A 17,937-nucleotide genomic window follows, 5' to 3' on the forward strand; every position below is an offset into this window, starting at 1 on the left:
CGAGCATGGATTGTTTACCTAACATGTGTATAATAACAGAAAGAAGATTATCCAGGTAAGAACCTAATCTTTCATTTCACTTTGTAAAAAAATTAGTGGATCTAATTTTGAGCTTATGTCTCAAATCCAACAGGTGCCCTGTGTGTTTTATGACTATGGAAAGATCAAGATTCGTGTAAGGGCATGACTTGAGTTAGGGGAGGTTAATGACTTGATCAAGGGCAAAGTGTAGTAGAGATTAATTGTAAACCTTTGACTGTTCTTTCCAAGTTCATGCCCTGAATAAAGTCAATTCAAGGAATCTGTTGCCAAGAACAGTACACTTGGATTACTTAATACTTGACGTAATGCTTGATGCTTTTCTTCTTTTTTGTATTTTCTATTTATGGGCATTTACATAGTCAACAAGTACAACTTGCTATAGCAACAGAAAAAGAAGCATACAGAAAGGGAAAAAAAATAGTTCACCAGCTTTTCTGAATAAGGCAAACTAAAAGAAACACGAGATCTTGCAAATTATATGTCAAGCTTTTTGCTTTAAGCAAGGAAAAATGAGAGGAGGGTTCCAATCAATAAAGGGGAAAATATGAATTAAATATTACAGGAAACAAACATTGGCTACTAAACACTCACCAATGGAACAGAAACCTTATAATCAAGTAATAGGCAAAAAAGATATATTTTTATAGCCAGGTACATATTTTTTCTGTGTTATACCTCGTATATGTAAATATGTAATGATTCTCTGCCCGGGGAAATTACTATATATACTCAAATATAAGATGAGATTTTTGGGCCCCAAAATGGGGGTGTTGTCTTATATGTGGGTCAGTGCCCACCTCCCTCCCATCTCCTACTATTTATTTTACCTCCCATTCCCCCTCCCCCCCAGCGTACCTTTTGGAATCCCTGGTGGTCCAGCGGTATACACGCTGAACAGCTGCTGTGAGTTCATAGAAACATAGAAAGATGACGGCAGAAAAGGGCTACAGCCCATCAAGTCTGCCCACTCTACTGACCCACCCCATTAAGTCTGAGTGCATATGACTTAGTTCCTTAGCTCGACCTTCGTAGGGATCCCACGTGGATGTCCCATTTATTCTTAAAGTCGAGCACGCTGGTGGCCTTGATCACCTGCACCGGAAGTTTGTTCCAATGATCCACCACCCTTTCTGTGAAGAAGTACTTCCTGGTGTCACTACTAAATTTCCCTCCTCTAAGTTTAAGCGGGTGCCCCCTTGTGACTGAGGGTCCCTTGGGAACGAATATGTCGTCTTCCAGCTCTACACGACCTGTGACGTATTTAAATGTCTCAATCATGTCACCCCTTTCCCTGCGTTCCTCTAGAGTATAGAGCTGCAATTTGCCCAGTCTTTCTTCGTATGAGAGACCCTTGAGTCCGGAGACCATTCTAGTGGCCATCCGCTGGACCGACTCGGCTCGAAGCACATCTTTACGGTAATGTGGCCTCCAGAATTGCACACAGTATTCCAGATGAGGTCTCACCATGGCTCTGTACAGTGGCATTATGACTTCAGGTTTGTGGCTGACGAAGCTTCTCTTGATACATCCCATCATTTGCTTTGCCTTGGATGAGGCCTTCTCTACTTGTTTGGCAGCCTTCATGTCTGCACTGATGATTACTCCCAAGTCCCGTTCTTCTGAAGTCCTAGCTAGTGCTTCTCCATTCAAGGTGTATGTTCTGCATGGATTTCTGCTGCCGAGATGCATGACCTTACACTTCTTAGCGTTGAAGCCCAGCTGCCATGTCGAGGACCAGTTTTCCAACGTGATCAGATCCTGCGTCATATTATCCTTGAGATTGCTTTCACTTACTATGTTACACAGTTTGGCGTCATCGGCGAACAGTGCTACTTTTCCCTGAAGCCCCCGGGTCAAGTCCCTTATGAATATGTTGAAAAGGGATGGTCCCAGTACTGATCCCTGCGGCACTCCGCTAGTCACCTCCGATGTCTCAGAGAGGGTGCCGTTGACCACCACCCTCTGAAGTCTTCCACTCAGCCAATCATTGACCCATGCAGTTAGTTTCTCACCCAACCCCCATTGATTTCATCTTGTTTAATAGTCTACGGTGCGGGACACTGTCAAAAGCTTTACTGAAATCCAAGTACACTATGTCCAGAGACTCTCCCGAGTCTAGTTTTCCTGTCACCCAGTCAAAGAAGCTGATGAGATTGGATTGGCATGACCTGCCCCTAGTGAATCCATGTTGACAGGGATCCCTCAGATTTCCCTCATCCAATATCGTGTCTAATTTGCCTTTAAGTAGAGTTTCCATGAGTTTACACACTATTGATGTGAGACTTACTGGTCTGTAATTCGCAGCCTCCGCTCTGCAACCCTTTTTGTGCAGAGGAACAACATTGGCAGTTTTCCAGTCCAGGGGGACTCTCCCCGTACTTAGGGAGAGATTGAAGAGCATGGCTAATGGTTCCGCCAAAACATCGCAAAGCTCTCTGAGCACTCTTGGATGCAAATTGTCTGGTCCCATGGCTTTGTTCACCTTGAGTCTCGACAGTTCTCTGTAAACATCAGCTGGTGTGAAATCAAAATTTTGAAATGGGTCTTCCATGCTTTGCTTTGCTTCCAGCCGTGGCCCGTGCCCTGGTGCCTCGCAGGTGAAGACTGAACAGAAGTAATCATTCAGCAGTTTGGCCTTATCAGAATCTGTTTCCACATAGTTCCCTTCTGGCGTTCTAAGGCGTACTACCCCGTTTGCGTTCTTTTTCCTGTTGCTAATGTACCTGAAGAAGGATTTGTTCCCTTTCTTAATGTTCTTCGCTAGAGTTTCTTCCATTCGAAGTTTGGCCTCCCTGACTGCTGTTTTGACCGCTGCAGACTTTGCCCTGTATACAATGTTTGCTTCTTTTTCCCCCGTGCATTTGTATACGAAAAATGCTCTTTTCTTCTCTTTGACGAGGTACGAGACCTCATCAGTGAACCATTGGGGTTTCTTTTTTCTTTGCTGTTTGGTTACTGATTTTATGTAGCGTTGAGTTGCCTCATGAAGAGTCGATTTCAAGGTTGACCACATAGTTTCCACATTATCAGTTACTTCATGAACCTGCAGCGTCTGATGGACGAAATCTCCCATGCGTGCGAAGTCAGTGCCTCGGAAATTGAGTACTCTTGTTTTTGTTTGTGACCTAGGGAAGCCTTTCTTAAGGTTAAACCATGAATGAAGGCAGTCCAGCGGTGTACCAGGCAGTAGTGAGCTTTTTCTGCTCCTGCCCAGCACTGAGCCGCTTGCTGAATGGCTGCCACCAGTTCTCGCGAGACTCGTGAGAACTGGTGGCAGCCATTCAGGGAGCAGCTCAGGGCCAGGCAAGAGTGCAAAAGCTCGCTCCTGCCTAGTACACCGCTGGACCACCAGGGATTCAAAAAAGGTATGCGAGAAAAGACGGGAGGGAGGTTAGAAAAAAATTGTCAGACAGGAGGGATCCCTCCTGTCTCGGCCTACCACTAAACTACCAGGTCATATGGCAGGCTCGGTGGAGGCCTACAGGACAGTGGGCGAGAAAGGGGACAGGATGCAGGGAGGTGGGACAGGGTGCAGAGCCTGGTAGGTAATGAGGGGGGACAGGGTGGAGAGCCTGGTATGGCAGGGAGTGAGGGGACTGGGTGCAGATCCTGGTAGGGCAGGGCACATGAATATTAAAACATACACACACACACCTGGCTTATATTTGAGTCAATCTTTTTTCCTCAACTTATATTTGGATCATCTTATATTTGAGTTTATATATTACCTCCTGATACATTTGCATATCTGTGTCAGTTTACAGAAAGCAAGAAATATCTTAGACCCAGTACCAAACAAGAGATACTTTTTTATCTGATTCAAAATTGAATGGAATTGGATGGGCAGCTCTGTTACTTTTTTTTATCCAAGAGGCCAATCAGATCCAGGCCATCATCGGATATCTGAACCTAGTCCCTGTTTCTATTTGGTGCCTTCATTCACCTCAAAAATGAGAGGTTGAACACTCTGTTCAGCAGGGGCTGACTATTTTGTCCTATGCACTAATAGAAGACTGAGGAAAGCCAAGGGTGTTCATTAAGATGTTGCAATGTATTTTTTTACAAGTTTTAATTTATGGTGAATTAATCACACTATTGCATAATGGCCAAGTTCATCTTTAGGACTGAAGCCATTTGAGCTTTGAGATTCTCTTGTATGATGGTTTCCACATCTTTTGGAGAGAGGTTGCAAATTTGGGTAGAAGACGTAGAAATTGGTGCTGCCAGTAGTTACTCTTGCTGCAGGGAGCCTGCTTGTTCTTCCCCTCAGCCCTGCACTATGAACCCACTTGCCACAGCATAGGTCCACTTGGCCCTGCAAACAGTGGAACTCAGATCCTATAGTTCCATTGTCATTACTAACGCCATCAGATGTACAGGAGTGGGGGAGCTTCATGGTATTTGGACCTTAGTGAGACCCACCTCACAATATAATGTCACTCCTGGAACAACAGACTGCCTCCTGGAAGACAAACAAGCTAAATAATTTGAGTTAAAAACAGGTCAAGAAATGTTGTACTAGCTTATCAGCACCCTCTGTTTTGATGCATCTCTTCTGAGTTGCATTGTTAATAACTTAATAAATATATGTACTTCCTTGTGGCAATTGTAGCATGTATTACATTATTCAGAACCCATATGCGAGCAGAGGTAGTTCAGTATCAAAATGATGAATTCAGTCAAAATTCAGAATCTTCATCAGCAAGGTTTGACAGTTGATATTTTCCAACAGGGTACAAGTATGACGGTGTGAAATTCGAGAAAGGAAACTGTGGTGTCAGCATAATGAGAAGTGGTAGGTTCTTTTCAACATGTCCAAACCACTTGTCTGGGGTTTCCCACCCTTGGTTGATGGTGCAATTGTAATGAACGTGCTTTTCTAAGAGCTGGTGTATGTTGAATTAACAAGACCAGTTGGTCCCTGTGTTCTGAGAACCTGGCCTGAAGCACTCCCTGGAGTGATGCAGGCTTGTATCTTAATTTTGGTGTACAGTTTTTTAGCCTATGGATGCAGTTTGCTGGCTGATGGCGGCAAAGTCTTCTCAGGAAGGGGTCCTTTTTACAAGGGAATTTTAAGAAGAAGGTCCTTACCACAGATTTCTTTTCAGGAAATCCTCTGGAGCACAGTAAAGAGTGTTTTTAGTGCAATAGGCCACCTGTTCAGGAAGTCACTAAAAACCTACCTCTTCGACAAATTCCGCTAACGCTGCCTTCCCTCCTTCCCTGCACCCTCCTGACCTCGACATGCCTCCATTCCCTCTGACTACGCCCCCCTCCCAAGCCACCATGGCCTCTCTTTCTCAATCTCTGTTTTATCTAATTGCCCTGCCTTTTCATTGCCTCGCATTTAACATCACTGTAAATGTATCACCGCTATAACATGTAACATCGCTGTATACGTACAGTCTCTTCTTTAGTATATGCCTTTTTATTACTGCTATTTATGTAACATCTCTGTAAATGTAACAACACTGTAATATGTATCATCGCTGTAAATGTACAGTCTCTTCTATTGTTAACCGCATTGAACTTCCATGGTATTGCGGTATACAAGAATAAAGTTATTATTATTATTATTATCATTCCTGATCTTTTGGGTAGTTAATCCCTTCTCATGAGATTCTGTATAGAGAGCCTCATTAACATTTTCTTTGCTACGTCTCCCATCACTCTAGGCTGTCCTGTAACACCTCAGTTTGTGTCTCCAGGCAGGCACGAGATGGTAGAAACCTGTCTGTTTTGCTTGAGTTTATTTTTCCTTTAATTGGGATTTAAAAAAATCTGATCGGGAGGCTTTTCAGTGCTGCAGAGGCTCCCAGCTCGGGACATCTTTGGCTGTGGGAGAGCTCAGACCCTGAGGTCAGAAGTCTGTAGCCAAGGGGTAGACTGCTTTGCAGTGCACTCACTTGGTCAGCCTGCACTAACAGATCGGGAGCCCCAGGTTCTGTCCGCAGAGGGCTTGAGTAGAGGCTGAGTGGTTCTCTGTTGTTGTTTTTACCAAGATCAGAGCTGACTGTATTTCCTCCTCACCTACTGTGCATGCGAGTTCTGCTGGAGGTTGAGGTCTGGTGGGTCGGAGAGGAAACACACAAAGAAGAAATCGTGAGGACAAGATGTATGGTTCAAAAAACTTTATTGATGGATATGCCACAATAACTCAAAGACTTGACACTGGCAGTGTTTCATCGTCTGTGCCTTTATCAAGAGTCTCATGGCTGTGCCTTTATCAAGAGTCTCACATTCTTGAGGTGAAATGCTGGAAGAGTGTGATGAAAATAGCGTAGAAACTAGTGTCTCAAGTAAAAACTGAAGATCACTGGAAAGGAAGTCAGAAGAAGCAAGCGGTTTTGTTTCCAAGCTTGTTTGAGGCAGAGGTTCTCCCATTTCTCTGGTTGTAGTTTCAGCACAGGCAGCTCCCAGCACCAGCATGGCACAGTGATTATAAGGCTGACAGCCTATGGGAGAAAATCAGGGGGGTTCTTTAAAGTGATTTTTTTTTTTTTTTTGTGCTGGGGCTAGAGTTAGGGTCACAGCCAAAACCACCCTACAGCTAGAATCATTAAACAAACTAGCTGTGCAGAACATGTGAGGAAAGAGCTAAACAGCAACATTTGTACATGGAGGCAAAGCCTCAGAACCCCGTCAAGTGAGGAACCTATCTGCTGGTTTAGAAGATTTTGCTAGAGATAGGGTCCCCTACCCCTAAAATATTACTATTTTTTATCCATAGTATAGCTCCCATGGGCCAATTTTGGAGCTAAAACACTTTTACAGTGGCCATCTTGGATTTCCCAATTTGAAAATAAAAGCCTCTATCTGCCTCAAACCTGATTTAGCTTAAAATCAGGTGAAATAGACTCCTCGGGCATATGAGGGAGGGGGCAGTGGGAGCCATGGGCTTAGCCTCCTCTATTTCCCCTGGGGACGTGAAATCCCAGATGGCAGAAGAAAACTTCATAGGAAATCTATGAATGTATGATGCAAACATTGAATGGCAAATGCCCATCATACTCCACAGTGGAGATTGAGAGACTGAAGATTCAGCAAGATCTGGGAGGTCTCAAACAGTGTCAATTCCTGAAATTATTGCCCATGTCCATGACCTGATTTTGACAGATCAGCAAATATCAGCTAAAACAATTGCTGAGACACTACAGGTATTCAGGGAATGTGTTGGGTGTATAATCCACGAGCAGCTGGGTATGCAGAAGCTGTCAGCCAAGTGGGTGCCCAAATGTGGAATGCTGATGAGAGACAACATCGTGGACACTTCCAAGGTGATTTTGCAGCATTTTCAGTGAGCTGGTGCTAACATTTTGGAACGACTAGTTACTGTGATGAAACATGATTACACTACCATGACTCTGAGACAAAACAGTCCATGCAATGGTGGCCCTCAGGTTCTCCAAGGCCAAGGGAATTCAAGTCCCAAAAGTCAGCAGGAAAGGTCATGGCCACATTGTTTTCGGATCAGGAAGGTGTAATGAGTATCTTCCAAGGGGCCAAACAGTTAATGCAGAATACTACTGTAGCTTGCTGTGCCGATTAAAGAAGGCATTGAAAGAAAAAAGGAGCGGGAAGCTACGGAAAGGCATTTTCTTTTTGCAAGACAATGCACCTGCACACAAGGCTGGAAAAATGAGGAATGTTTTGATGCAGTTGGGGTTTTCAGTGCATAGACCATCCACCCTACTCACCAGATCTTGCTCCATCTGATTGTTTACGGTTTCCAAACCTTAAAAAGGGCTTGAAAGGGTGATAATTTGAGTGATTTGGAGGTGATTGCAGCGGAGCAATATTTCAGTGATTAGACATCTGAGTATGTTTTGGAAGGGCTACAGAAACTTTAGACATGATGTGCCAAGTGTGTTGAACTTTAGGGGTGAATATGTGGAATAACTTGTAAATTTCATGGTTCCACATTGTTCCCTTTTTGGTTGGGCTGAGAACTTTTCAGCACCTCCTCATATGCTTAAATGTTTATATGTTTCAATGGTTCATGTTCTAAGTATTATGTGATATGAATAGAACAGACTTGTTTCTTGGGGAGTACCCCTGTACCCCTCTCTTGTTTCCTCTCTAGGTCTGACCAACTGCTTTGATACGAACTGAGGGGCTGGAGGAGTTGCCGTACAGCGAGAGATTAGAGAAACTGGGCCTCTTCTCCCTCGAAAAGAGGAGATTGAGAGGGGACATGATCGAAACATTCAAGATAATGAAGGGAATAGACTTGGTAGATAAGGACAGGTTGTTCACCCTCTCCAAGGTGGAGAGAACGAGAGGGCACTCTCTAAAGTTAAAAGGGGATAGATTCCGTACGAACGTAAGGAAGTTCTTCTTCACCCAGAGAGTGGTAGAAAACTGGAACGCTCTTCTGGAGTTTGTTGTAGGGGAAAACACCCTCCAGGGATTCAAGACAAAGTTAGACAAGTTCCTGCTCAACTGGAAAGTACGCAGGCGAGGCTGGGCCCATTTAGAGCACTGGTCTTTGACCTAGGGGCCGGCGTATGAGTGGACTGCTGGGCACGATGGACCCCTGGTCTGACCCAGCAGCGGCAATTCTTTTGTTCTTAGGAGTTACAAGACAGCTCAGAGTGATGAAAATGCTGAGGCTGTCTACACAGAATCTTGCTGGAAGTTATTGACTACTCAAGAGTTCAGGAATGATGTGCTTATTTACTAGAAAGAAGATTATCGAGATATTATGTATGTTTAATCTGTAACCCATTCTGAGCTCTTTGGGGAAAACGGGATAGAAAATGAAATAAATAAATTCTTCTCCAGTGATTTCAGAGACAGCTATAGACATATTTTTACTTTGGGATTATACAGTAATAATTTTATAGGAAAAATTAAAGGCTTGATTCTATAAACAGCGCCCTAATTGAGGCCATCTAGCGACACGTAACTAAAATCCTTGCCTAATCTAAATGACTTCAATTAGCTTAATTGATTGTGCCATTGAAGTTTCTATTAAGTATGTAAGATTAGGGTTGGGTGGGGGGTGGGTTTCTATTATATTATATGAAAATAAAAATAACTAGAGGGATCTCAGGGTGGGAGGGGGAGGGTTATATTTATAACTATAAGATATAATGATAAGATGTACAAGTGCTTAAATTTATTTTATTTGTTATAATTTTTGTACACTTGATGAAAGTTTTAAAATGAATAAAGAATTAAAAAACAAAACAAAACAAAAGGCACAGAATTCCAAGCGACGCCTAAGTTAAGATGCCTTCCAATGGTAGGGCGGAGAATAAGCATTGAGTTAAGCCTGATAAAACCTGCCCTAATATAGCAGTGCCTACCTCCAGGACCCTAAGTGATGCCTAAGCACCGTTAGGTGTGATTCTTTAAATGGTGCCTAGTGCTAGGTGACGTTTATAGAATCCGGCCCTAAATGCACATTTTGGATGTAATTCCTAAGAATTATCCAAAATATGATGTAGAAACATAGAAATAGACGGCAGATAAGGGCCACGGCCCATCTAGTCTGCCCACCCTAATGACCCTCCCCTACCTTTGCCTAGTGAATAGAGCCCACGTGTCGATCCCATTTGGCCTTAAAATCAGGCACGCTGCTGGCCTCAATCCCCTGCAGTGGAAGACTATTCCAACGATCAACCACCCTTTCAGATGCTCGCAGGCCTTGCTTTTAGACACCATTTGAAACAATCTCTGGATAATTCTGTCAGGAAAAGACATCGGAATCTGCTAAAAATCCATTTTATTTTTCTAGGATCCATACAGAAACTAGTTAAAGAAAGTTGATTTCTAGGACAATTAGACATGGCTTTTTGTGTGTCAGCACCTGTTTTGACTTGCAGGTGAAGCAATGGAACAGGGACTCCGGGACTGCTGCCGGTCTATCCGAATAGGGAAGATCCTGATTCAGAGTGATGAAGAGACACAGCGAGCAAAGGTTTATTACGCCAAGTTCCCACCAGACATTTACAGAAGGAAAGTGCTCCTGATGTATCCCATCCTGAGTAAGTGAAACTGTTGCATTGCTTTTAGTTACTGGAGGATAGTGCATTGAGAATATACACTTCTCCCTCCATATTCGATGTGATAGGGGATTAACAGAACCTACAGAAAAACCGCAAATAACTTTTTCATATTAAAAACCATCGTGAATATAGTGAAACCGCAAATAACATGGTCTGTTCCTGAAGGAGAGGCAAAACACCGTGAAGAAAGTGCTGGGAATTAGCAATTTTCTCTGTAAACACTTGGAATCAGCGATTTCTCTGAGCAAGCTGATGTAATTTGGGGGGAGGAGCCAGCAAGCTAAAAACCGTGAATAATCAAAACCGCAAATGCTGAAACCGTGAATATGGAGGGAGAAGTGTACATACTAGCTTTGTGGACAGGAAAAGTTCAACGGATATCTAGTGGGGTTTTTTTTTTAGTTTTTGCGGCACTGGTGGGATGTGGAGGATCAGAGTTAGGGGGTTGCTTTAGGTAGTTTTATGAGTCCAGACAGGGACATCACCTTAAGAAATCTAGGATTTATGGAGCCTGATATTTTCAGGCTTGTCCTTTGCAGCTAACTTATGGATGGTATAGAGAGGTACGGAATTCCCATTTATAATATAAAACAGGATCATTTTCAGAGGCTGCTGTGTGTCCACATAGAATGAATAGTGTTAGAGACATACAGCTGGGTTGGTTTAATGGCAAGGAGAAATTTGAAGAATGTCTCTTCAGTTCTGCCTCAAATTGGTTAGCTTTATACAGTTTTTAATATAAATGTGAAAGAATTAGCAGCTCAATGTGTCGCACTGCAGTGGCTGATATGTGTTTACAGACTTGGAGTGTTCATAGAGCTCAGCATGATGGGCCAGGCCTGTCGCTTTCATTTGCATTTCTTTGCTGGTACACTGTGGAGGGAAGCTTGCAAACACTAATCTAATCACTTTAAAAGCTTTGAAATAGCAATTAAATGAAGGTTCTCTGCTTAGCAGAGGAACGTACTGCTTTGTGCCTTTGAATCCTGTAGCTTACTCTCCAGTGCTGTTTTCAGCTCTAAAGTTAGAATGTTTCTGTCACCTGCAAACACTAGTTTATGGCCGATTAGAAGATGCAAGCAACTCTCCTTGTCAATATTTTCTCCTTTTCCTGTAGGCACCGGGAACACTGTAATTGAGGCTGTAAAGGTTCTAATCGAGCATGGGGTACAGCCCAGCTTTATCATCCTGCTCAGCCTGTTCTCCACCCCCCACGGTAAGCCACCAGCTGCTTATCTTAGCCACAGCTAGCATTTGCTATTACAGTGACCAGCCTGTACTCTTTTTCTTTAAACCATATGGAGACAGTATCCTGTAGCCTTATCAGTGCATTCAGGGCTGGACAGTTAGAGCCCAGCGCCTGAAACCGGTTCCTACTGCGCGTCAATCGCTGGTAGGCGCCGTGTCTAGAATTGCGTCTATTTTTTGTACAAACACCTTAAATATAGGCCGGTGTTTTACATGCCTACATTTAAGGCGTCTGACTCAGGCTTATGGAAGCGCCTAGGCACACCTAAAGCCACTTCCAGCACAAGCCACACCTATGCTGGCCTTAGGCGTCCATAGGCAAGAGTCAGATGCCTACATTGTTAAAAAAAAAAAAGGTGGGTCCAGATTGGTCGGTTAGATGGCAGTAGGATGCCTACTGTAGTCTACAACTCCACAAAAAAATGAGGACTCTAATAAACATAGATGCACTTTATAAACTGACAAGCAGAGCTCAGAACCATATCAAAAATTTACAAAAAAAGAGGTTTGCTATGAGTATTTAAAATGGACTTTCAAACAGTTCTATTAGGAATCAGTGTTTAAATTATATGAAACATCTTTATACTAATTCAAGACGGAGCAATGATAAGACATAGTGAAACACATTTGAGAGCTAGTCCCTGTTAGTGATTTCTATACCAACTCATGGTTCTGAGCTCCACTTGTCAGTTTATAAAGTGCATCTATGATTATTAGTGTCCTCATTTTTTTGTTGAGTTGTTCATCACTTTGGGATACTTTTTTTGATTAGAATTTTCTATTACCCAGTATTGTGTTAGGGATGCTGTTTTGAGAATCAGGCCCTTACTGCCTCAATGTAAATACATGACTTGGGAATATTTATTCTAAACCACTATTCTAGTGAAATGTGTATAGTAGTCCTAAACAGTAGGGTTATGCATCTGAACCTGCAAGTTGCTTGCAGAATATAGTCAATAAACCAAGTTTATTTTAAAAAATTGTTATACCTCTTATCATAACTCTAAGCGGTGTACAGACTTCATAAAATAGGGTCTTACATACAATTATAATTAGTTGGACAAACAAGAGACTAACTGACGAACAGGAAACAAGAGCATAGGGGGAGAACGCCATTAAATCAATAAGACAGCAAGACAGTTAAGGATAGAATGGTAGGAAATGAGAATCCTGTCCGAGATAGTCTGTTAGAGAAAAGTTTCATATTTCAAAGGTGTCTTTGAATAGAAAGGACTTCAGTTTTGACTTGAAACGTTCGCGTAGAGGTTCTTCTCTAATATAGATTGGGATAGAGTTCCAGAGTGAGGGGGCAGTTACAGAGAATATAGAAGATTGGATAGAGTCATAATTTATTTGGCGTAATGATGGAATGCCTAATAGTTTTTGAGTTTGTGACCAAAGTGATCTTAAGAGAGTGTAAGGGATCAAAAGTCTATTAATGATTTCTGGGGCATTGGTTGCTAAAGATTTAAAAAGTGAGGAGTAGTATTTTATAGGTGATTCTTTAAGTAGTAGCGGTGTCACATGGTCATATTTTTTTGCTTTCATTATGAGTTTGATTGCTGTGTTTTGTATAATTTGGAGTCTCCTTAATTCCTTCTGTGATCCCTTTGTATAGTGAATTGCAATAGTCCAGTTTTTTAAGAGATAAGAGTTCTAGAAAGAGAACGGATCATTTGTAATCTATGAAAACATTGTTGGATTGTGGTGCTAATTTGTTGATGGTAAGTTAGTTTACTATCCCAAATTATGCCTAAGACTTTTATGGAAGGCACTATTTATAGTGGTGGATCTTTGAACTCTTCCCCCTCAGTTTGTTTTCTGCAAGCAAGTTGCTCAGAAGTGTTTCTGCTCTGCGCTTTTATTATTTTGGGGTATTTTTTCTTAGTGTTCAGTTGGAAGCTTGGTTGTCCAGAGGTTCCCACTGTATTTATGCCAGGGTTTTCATGGTCAAAATGCCTATGCCTAAGTTAGGCGCAAAAACACACTCAGAGTCCTCCCTCTAACCATGCCCACTTTTAACTACATGCTTTGGACTAGGCGCCTACTTTTTATAGAATCACGTTTTTGAAGTTAGCTGCTTTTCAATTAACGGCAATTATGAGGTGTTATGTGCCAATTAAGCTGGTTAATTACATTAGGCACCTACATTGGCTACTTACACTGATGTAGGCACCTAACCTTAGGCGGACTTTCTAGAATTTGGGGGTGTATACGTAGGGTATGTGCTTTCATGCATAGCGTCGGCAGTAACTGTCTGCTGCTAGTTTTAGCATAAATATGTGCATACATCTGTGTGTCAGCTTGCATGCTTCATTTTATTTCTGTACTATTTTGCTTGCCCTTCCTTTGTCTGCATGTTACCAGAAACATCTGTGTACGTTCTGTAGAAGACATGTGTTTGATGAAATGGACTGAATCTTTCACTCAAGCAGGTGCTGCAATTTTTCATTCCCCTGTAGAGAGTGAAATTAGTCCTGTAGTTTAGGAGATGGTGTCTGGAAAGAGGGGATCAGTATTCTGTCTTTACCCCCTAGTCAAGAGTTTGGCTGCTGAATGAATGTCTTGCAAAAGCCTGAGAAGGGTCTCTGTTGTATTTCAGCTACAGACTCGAGGATTTCTAAGAGATTCTGCCTCTTAAGACCAGGGACTTGAACAGTGTATTAAGAATTTGGTCAAATATGGATTCAGTTTCTAGAAACTGTACTTTTCCAAGTCATTAGTATTGAACAAGTGTAAAGTATGACTTGGTCCTGGACTCAAAGTCTCTGAAAATAGTCTTCCTGCTCTAGCCTGAATAATTAATAAAGGCTGGATCGATGAAGAGTATACAGCAACTGGGAGCATTTTGCCCGGTGGTGATCTGAAGGTCCATACAGTTGAGAATAATATCTATGGGTAGCTCTTGGTGTGATACTAACAAGACAAAAAAGTACATGATTTGATTGATTATACAACAGTAGCTACTATACTTTACACTTTCTAACAAGGACGCAGGAGAGAATGCTACTTATATTTTTTGTGTGCTGATATATTTAATGAGAAAATAATTATTGGAAGCATTCTTGCTGTAACTAAGTCTGGACTCCAATCCTACCACCTGATGAAGTTTGAACTAGAGAATCACGGTAACAAAATTCATCACCGTTCCCATTCCTGTGGATAACCGCAGGAAATAATCCCATGTCATTTTCTAGTGTCTATTCCAACCTCAGTCCTTCTACACCGGCATTCTTCAAAGCAAAGCTTGTGGGTCAGTGGCTGTGGCCATTCATACTCTGATTCTTATGGGAGCCAAGGATAATGAAGCCATTGTGACATCACTGATGTGATTGGCTCTTAGGTACTGGTGGAATGAGGCATTATGACATCACAATATCTGCTCTGGATACCAGAGACTGTCATTCTATAGTGTCTGTTTCAACCTCGGTCCTTCTACACCAGCATTCTTCAAAGCAAAGCTTGAGGGTCAGTGGTTGTGGCCATTCCTACTCCTTTAAGAATGACATGAAGATGGTTTCCCGCGGTTATCCGCGGGGACGGTAAAGGTGATGAATTTTGTCACTGTGTCATTCTCTAGTTTGAACATCTGTGGATTGAAGGTTCAAGCAAAGAACTTCTTTAGTAAATGTTTGCTCACATGTTTCAGGACTCTTTTTTTTATTAGTTTGATGTAATCAATCCTCTAAAGCAGCCCTTTTTGCTGATTCATGGTTTCAAGTTTCAAGTTTTATTTAAATTTGATGATTCGCTTAATATTTCTAAGCGAATTATATAAATATATAATTGGGATAAAACATTAAAATTAAATTAACATTACTACATTAAATAAGTAAACAGGGGAATATTAAACTGACAATACAGACATTAAAGACAATACTGGAATACTTTGGTAAAAACGTAAGGGAAAAAGTTACAATATTTTATATCTTAAAAGAAGAAAAAAGAACGTTGGGAGGGGTAAAACACTAGGGTTGGGTTTAAAATATTGAAGTTGTAAATGATCTTGAAAAAGGAAAAATTTTAGAGGCTAAATGAAGCTTTAAAGAGGAATGTTTTTAAATTGGTTTTAAATAGATTGAGATCTTTAATGTTTCTAATGTACAAAGGAAGAGTATTCCAGATAAGTGGTGCCTTAACTGAGAAGATATCATGGCGTCTGGTTCCTATTATTTTTAAAGATGGGACCATTAATAATTCTTGAGTATTAGACCGAAGAGAACGATTTGAAGTAAGTGGAATTAGAAGACGATTAATAAACTGTGGTTCATTAGAAGTAATTGTTTTAAATACAAGTAAAGCTATTTTATAAGTTATTCTTTGATTAATAGGTAGCCAATGTGAGTCTATAAGATAAGGCGTTACATGATCGTATTTCTTTCCGTGGTGAATTAATTTAATAGCAATGTTTTGTATTATTTGTAGTCGTCTTTGATATCATGGTCATGTTGATATGTCTTTTAAAAGTGGTTTTCAGGTTTTTATTTATTTATTTAGATTTATATCCCATCCTCCCCAGACAGCTTACAAGTTAACATTCACAGTGTTACAATATCACATCACTTAGGGTTACAGTATTCTACCATTCATCAGTGCACAATATCATTTCTTTACAACCAGGGTGCACAGTGTGTGGAATCTATCTGACAGAATAATCTAACACAAATGTTTCATAGGAGTTGAACTGGGTTTGGTAGTTTTATACAAAGCCACTTACCTGGGCACCTCAACCTGGATTAAAGGGAAGCATTCCTGGAGGTGTGTTTTGGGCAGGGGTTAGAAACTGTGCAATATTTATTTATTCTGTCAGTTTTCTATACCGTTCTCCCAGGAGAGCTCAGAACAGTTTACATGAATTTGTTCAGGTACTCAAGCATTTTTCCCTGTCTGTCCTGGTGGGCTCACAATCTATGTAATATGCCTGGGGTACTGGGGGGGGGGACCAAGTGACTTGTTGAAGGTCACAAGGAGCAGCTCATATCAGAACCCACATCCTCAGGGTGCCAAAGCTGCAGTTCCGACCCCTGCGCCACTTTCTCAGACATAGTATGGTAGGAGATAGCATGGCAAAACGTTGTCTGGCAGGGATGGCAAAATATAGTTAAAGAGCTTAGTAAAACATAATATGACAAAACATGGTATGGTGAGAAATAGTAAGGTGAGCCTAGTATTACAAACATTTCATGAAGACTCAAGGAGGTGAAGGGAAGACTTTGTATTGCAAATGTCAAGAACGAATGCAGAAGCAAAGATACTTTCTGTGAGTAGGTAGGCCTCTTTCACATCATAATAGCATAACTAATCATCTTTCTCCTGTAGAGGTAGAAGGGTTCCCAAAGAGACCATGCAAAACTTCTCCTTCATTTAGGCTCTGGAGGTCTAGAACAGGCCGAAGGCTTCCAGGCTTTTTTGGTATTATGAAATTGTAGAACCCTCGGCCTCTACCCCACAGGGGAGCTGGTTTTATTGTGTTAATACTGTATTTTCAAATGTATTTATGCTATTTCTCAGTCAAAATTAACCCCCCACACACAAAAAAAAACCAAACAGGCAAAATCAATGGGCATTTTTTTAAAAAAGGGAATGTATGCACAGGCTTCCCTTTTAAAAATACATGCAGCGTAGCCACAGGCTTTGCAGGTAAGTTGAAAATTGTCCCCTTCCAGGGTCTGCTTTGAAGTATATTTCTTGAATAAACTGCATTTTTTTATTTCACATTTTGTTAGATTTGGGATATGAAATGAACTTGTGTATGTGATTATTACAAACTCACCTTGAGCTTGTAATCCAAACCATGAGGCTTAAACCGCCCATAAATTATCTATTTTGAACGTTCCCTGGCCTCAGGTAGAGAACAGAGGATCTTGCTTTGCTGAGTCTTGTAGCCATTTTACATATGAACAGCTTGTTCTAAACAGACAGTCAAACAACTAAAAAGTAATGAAAACAGCAAGTTCTGCTCAGGATTGGAAGGTCAAAGGTACAAAACTGGGGACAACTATGAAAACATTTATTTCCTTTTATAATACATAAAAATAAAAGTATAAGTTGATTTTGGGTTTTTTTTTACTGGACTAACTTAATCCATTTCTTTTAAAGGTGCCAAATCGATTATCCAGGAGTTCCCAGAAATCACAATTTTAACTACAGAAGTTCATCCTGTTGCACCAACACATTTCGGGCAGAAATATTTTGGCACAGACTGAGATGCATTTCTGAGGCTACACGTTAGTGTTGGATTTTTTTGGTGTAGTTTTATTTTCTTTTTGTAGCCTAACAGAAAATGTTTTTAAGATTTCTCTTTGGCTGACCTGGTTTAATTTCTTTGGTTACTTCTTGACCTCTTTACAGGGCACATTCCATTATTAAGGGCGTGCTAAGACTCCATTGTCCTTTCTTTTAAATTATTAATTTTTCAATGACCTTTTAAGTGGCTGCTTGCAATAGCAAAGAAAAATAAAATTTAAAAAAAAGCAGAGTGTGGGGTGTTGAATTTCTAAACTTTGTCTTGCTAGCCTAGGTTGAAACGTTTGCTGGACTATCAACCTCTTGGCTTTCCCTGCCTCCTGTGCTACTACCCTTCTTACCTGCATCCATCAGACTTAGCAGAGACCACAGTTTAAAGTCCGGTCCT

The 17,937-nt window shown here is 41.3% G+C and overlaps 1 protein-coding gene across 2 annotated transcripts in view; it reads left to right on the top strand.

Moving 5' to 3' along the window:
* UPRT (uracil phosphoribosyltransferase homolog) overlaps positions 1–17,779 on the top strand; it is a 36,065-nt gene extending 18,286 nt beyond the window's left edge. Inside the window, exons 4-7 of one of the 2 annotated variants that reach the window (XM_033945506.1) lie at positions 4,775–4,837; positions 9,873–10,034; positions 11,173–11,271; positions 17,403–17,779. In XM_033945506.1, coding sequence (XP_033801397.1) covers positions 4,775–4,837; positions 9,873–10,034; positions 11,173–11,271; positions 17,403–17,509 — 431 coding nt within the window. In that variant the 3' untranslated portion in view covers positions 17,510–17,779. The remainder of the gene's footprint in view (positions 1–4,774; positions 4,838–9,872; positions 10,035–11,172; positions 11,272–17,402) is intronic. The other variant, XM_033945508.1, reaches the window with a different exon arrangement.
* The last annotated feature ends 158 nt before the right edge of the window (positions 17,780–17,937 follow it).

Source organism: Geotrypetes seraphini, chromosome 5, assembly GCF_902459505.1.
Source record: "Geotrypetes seraphini chromosome 5, aGeoSer1.1, whole genome shotgun sequence".
NCBI classification, from domain to species: domain Eukaryota; kingdom Metazoa; phylum Chordata; class Amphibia; order Gymnophiona; family Dermophiidae; genus Geotrypetes; species Geotrypetes seraphini.